Below are 4,118 nucleotides of genomic sequence, written 5' to 3'. Positions count from 1 at the left end.
GAATGTTCCTTCTAATCTATCAGTCAAAATATCTAAGAAATTTGAAGGCACATTTGCCAACCATGGAAAAACTTTTAAAGAGCTCTCATGTCACCTCCAAGGCGTATTTACTCTGCGCCATGTGGCGCTCAATCTAAGGGTTAAAGTTTTTGTTAACTCAATCCTATAGTACTCTCTAACAAAAGCTACCACTAGCCTCCTATAACCCAGAACCACGTTGACCTCCCATAACCGATCTAACACTGCTTGCCATTCAGGTGGAAGAGTGTTCATCAAAGCCGGCACATTCTCAAAATCCGACATAAAATAACCATTCCAGATGATTTCCTGTATCATCTTATTGACCCTGACCACATGTGATACTAAATCACTGTCATGCCACCGATAATTAGCTAACTCTGTCATCAGCCTTTTAAGTCTTGCTCTACCTTCGTCTATTCTCGGGAATGTAGGTATCCGTGCAAAACGCATCATAGTTCCTGCAACAAATGCAAAACTAAAAATGGATCACTTATAATCCATAATGAACATAAGGGAAAATACATAATTTATCATGATTCATGTAACAAATGCAGAATAAAAAATGGATTACTCATAACCCACACTGACATAATTGAAAAAGAAACATATCTTTTTTTTTCTTTTTTTTCTTTTTTTTTTCGGGTCATCGGTCAAAATCAACGGTCAACGGTCAAAGTCAATGGTCGAGTCAACGGGTCAACGATAGTCAACGGTCAACGATCATCGGTCGGGTCGCCGGTCGTCGGACCGGTCGGGCTGGGTCGGACGAACCGACCCGGCATATGCCTCACACACGCGAGCGACCAGTCAGATCTCGGGTCGCTGGTCGCTAGTAGGGCCGAGTCGGGTCACCGGCCGACCAACTATCGCCGGCAATGACGTCGTCGATGACGTCATCCCAGCGGTTACTGACCGTTGGGTGACGTCATCACGCGTCAGTTCGCCGACCGGCACGTGTTGTTCGCTGACCGGCGCATGCCAGTTCGCCAACCGGCGCCGTTACGCATGTGCCGGTTCGTCGACCAGCGCGTGTGGCGCATGCGCTGGCTAAGCAGTGCTTCAGGCGCGTGGCGCCCATGCGCAGCGGCTTATGGCCGCGTGTGTGGGCGCGTCTGGCGTCTCTCGGCGGTGTTCGACCCATCGACGGACTCGTTTCGACGAGCTCTTTCACCCTATGCCATCAGAAATCGATTTTGACTTATAGAAACTCAAAAAAATGGATAAACAGTGCTCAGATGTCGGGATTTTTTACCCTGATCCGTGTCGGCCGATTATTTTCACGAAAAAATCAATCAAAAATCATTCATAAACATGAAAGGGGTCGGGAAAACATGAACTAGGGCTCTGATACCAATGTTGGGATTGTCGAATTACCAAAATCGGATTCGACACTAAATCGAACCCCTAAAACGAATGCGGAAGACGAGCCCGGGAAAAAACATGTATCACCCATCCTAAAGCACACCACAGAATCGAGCGTACCTTGTTAGCCACAGATTAAACACCAACGCTGAAGTTCGAGGAAGAAATTCTGATCCCGTTAGATCTGATGATGTCAATCGCCTTGAAGGGAAGATGGGCGTCGCCTCTTGCGCACTGTTCTTTCTTTTTGGAGCATTTTAGAAGGAGAGAAAGGGGAGTAACATACGTTATATCAAAAGGTACGTGCTCCCTCTCTTTCCTCCCTTATATACGTCCCTCCAAAAAACAAAGAAACGTACCCCTTCATCCATGAGCCCTAATCTTGTGGGCCGGGCTTTTAGGCCAAACATGGGCGGACGGACCAACTTAGGCCCATCACATAAAACCATCACTTCCGCCTTCATCTGTTAATTTTGCCTTTTGCCATGAGGGTGATGTCTAATTTTAATCACTTGGACAATAGAAGCCATTATTGTAATGATGAAATATAGAAGCAAAGTTGTTTAGAGGCAACTAAACACTAGGAGTTAACATCCTCAGTTTGCAGCTCATCATCTTTCTCCATGAACGCTAATGGTGCTCGTTCAACTCCTATTATTGCAGATGAAGCAGCAAATTGAGCAAATGAAAAGCAAGTCTGATGAGTTCCGGATGAGCCAATCTTCAAGACTAGAACTGATTTTTACTTCCTATTATGGTGATATTGGAAATTGGCACTCGCATGTAGACTTACAGTTATAATCTCTAGCCTATGCTCTTCTTAGCGATTTCGTGTGTAATGTGCCTGCACCGGAGTTGCACCCTGTCAATAGGTTTTTGTAGGAGTGGCTTGAACTGGGTTAAAGCATGTTAGAGGAAGGGCTTAGGATGCGCTCACATGTGGGATGCAGTCGCCCTGAGACTCGATCTCATGAGTTTCGTCACTGTTCGATTTGTAGTACGGTGAATTATTGTTATCGTGCTTGTCAGGCCCTAGATTGGAAGTTGAATCACAAGTTCAAATGCACAAATGAGCGAACGATTCTGACCAAAAAAAAAAAAATGATCGATGAACCCCGTGATTCCAATGCTGAAAACTTTCCAAGCTCGGGGTTCTTTTTTCTTTTATTTTTTTGAATAGGCTGGTTAGACGTTCGCGAATGGCCCTGAAATCGAAAATTAAGAATTCATTCGAATCTCTCTTTTGTAGTATCTTAGTTTATCTATTTGATCCTACGAAGAATCTTGCCTATGTGATAGCAGGGCTGAAAATATGTGGGTTTATTAGAATTCTCACGAGTCAAACATAAAAATGTGGGGACAAACGAAACTTAAAGGGAAACAAAAGATGTTATTCTGCCCAAAAAGTTACAAAGTGAGAATTGATGGCTAATCTTTTAATATAGCAATGTGGGGGACAATCCTTTCTTAGATTTACTAGGAAGTTAGGAAAGTCAGACATTCATTTTTTTTCCTTTTTCATACTCCGATAGCACTAGAAAGATTTATTCTAGGAAACAAACAACTTTTTTCTTTCGGTGTCAGCTATTCGTATCTCATCCGTCCAAGAAAAGAAGCTGCAAAAAGTTTCTGCCTAATCAAATGTAGCTGGGTTGCAACTTTGTCGATGCTCATACGCCTTCTACGCTCCTCCACGGAGCAAGCAAGTCCAATACGGTATACCATTTCCAAACATTCCTGATATATGCGGTTTCTTTCGTGAAGCGAATAACGGAAACCGTTGTGGCCCTCTTCTTCGTGAAGCAGCACAGGATCAGTAATCTCCATGGCTTGTTGGGGCAGAGATTCAACGACATAATTATGAAGATTCAAATTATCTCTGAATGTGTCGCTGGTGGGACGTAATCCTATGAACATCTCTAATAAGAGGATGCCGCAACTGTAAACATCACCTTCTCTTGAAACCTTGCTTCCTTTAACATATTCTGCAGTTTACACATGCCGTGGCATAAGAAATGTCAAATAAAAGAACTTTTTGAATACACAAAATAATTTATGTTGAGAACTGATAGAACAAAAGGCTTTAGTCTCTCGAAGGATAAGTTAATTATCATAGGGTGTAAAAGCTTTTGGGGATGGAAAGCATGTGATATAGAGATGTTTACCAGGAGCAGCATAACCAATAATTCCTCTTAAATCAGCAGAACTTATACTTGCTCTTGTTTCAGACATGGATTCCTGGATAATCTTCGCCAACCCAAAGTCACCAATATCTCCAACCATGTCGTAATCTAGAAGTACATTGCTTGGCTTTAGATCACAATGAATTATTGGGCTTTTGCATTGATTGTGGAGATAATCTAATGCTAAAGCAACATCAATGGAAATGTTTATCTTTTGGATGAGACTCAATTTCTTCAAGTTCCCATCTACATCATTTGGAGTTGGATTTGGGTGCAGCCACTCTTCTAGGCTACCATTGACCATGAACTCATAAACTAAAGCCAAACTCATCTCCCTTAAAATCAATGCATGAGCATGCTGTCAAGACTTTCAAAATATTTCGAGGTTTTATGCGCTTTAAAGCCTCGCATTCTACTTTGAAGCTCTTGAGAGCGCCATGCCCAATTAAATTAAGCACCTTCACCTCAATGACATTTCCATTCTCTTGGAGAAGTCCCTTGGACACGGACCCAAAACTTCCAATCCCAATCAGATTAGTCAAAGAAAAACAT

The 4,118-nt window shown here is 42.6% G+C and overlaps 1 protein-coding gene across 1 annotated transcript; it reads right to left on the bottom strand.

Annotated features, from left to right (window-relative positions):
• Positions 1-2,967: 2,967 nt before the first annotated feature.
• On the bottom strand, positions 2,968-3,897 carry LOC104452274 (probable LRR receptor-like serine/threonine-protein kinase At3g47570). Its single transcript, XM_010066766.2, has 2 exons — positions 3,549-3,897; positions 2,968-3,368 (listed from the first exon to the last, which is right to left on the bottom strand). Exons 1-2 carry the CDS (start codon positions 3,895-3,897, stop codon positions 2,968-2,970), a joined length of 750 nt encoding a protein of 249 aa, XP_010065068.2.
• Positions 3,898-4,118: the final 221 nt, after the last annotated feature.

This window comes from Eucalyptus grandis, chromosome 6 (assembly GCF_016545825.1).
Source record: "Eucalyptus grandis isolate ANBG69807.140 chromosome 6, ASM1654582v1, whole genome shotgun sequence".
NCBI lineage: Eukaryota > Viridiplantae > Streptophyta > Magnoliopsida > Myrtales > Myrtaceae > Eucalyptus > Eucalyptus grandis.
The sequence above is the reverse complement of the archived record's forward strand: the minus strand, read 5'-3'. Positions and strand labels throughout refer to the sequence as shown.

Excerpts from the sequence above, each read along its gene's own strand:
- LOC104452274 (XM_010066766.2), bottom strand. The coding sequence starts at position 3,897 with ATGAGTTTGGCTTTAGTTTATGAGTTCATGGTCAATGGTAGCCTAGAA. Across the intron at positions 3,369-3,548 it reads TATTGGTTATGCTGCTCCTG|AATATGTTAAAGGAAGCAAG; the intron begins GTAAACATCTCT and ends TGTAAACTGCAG.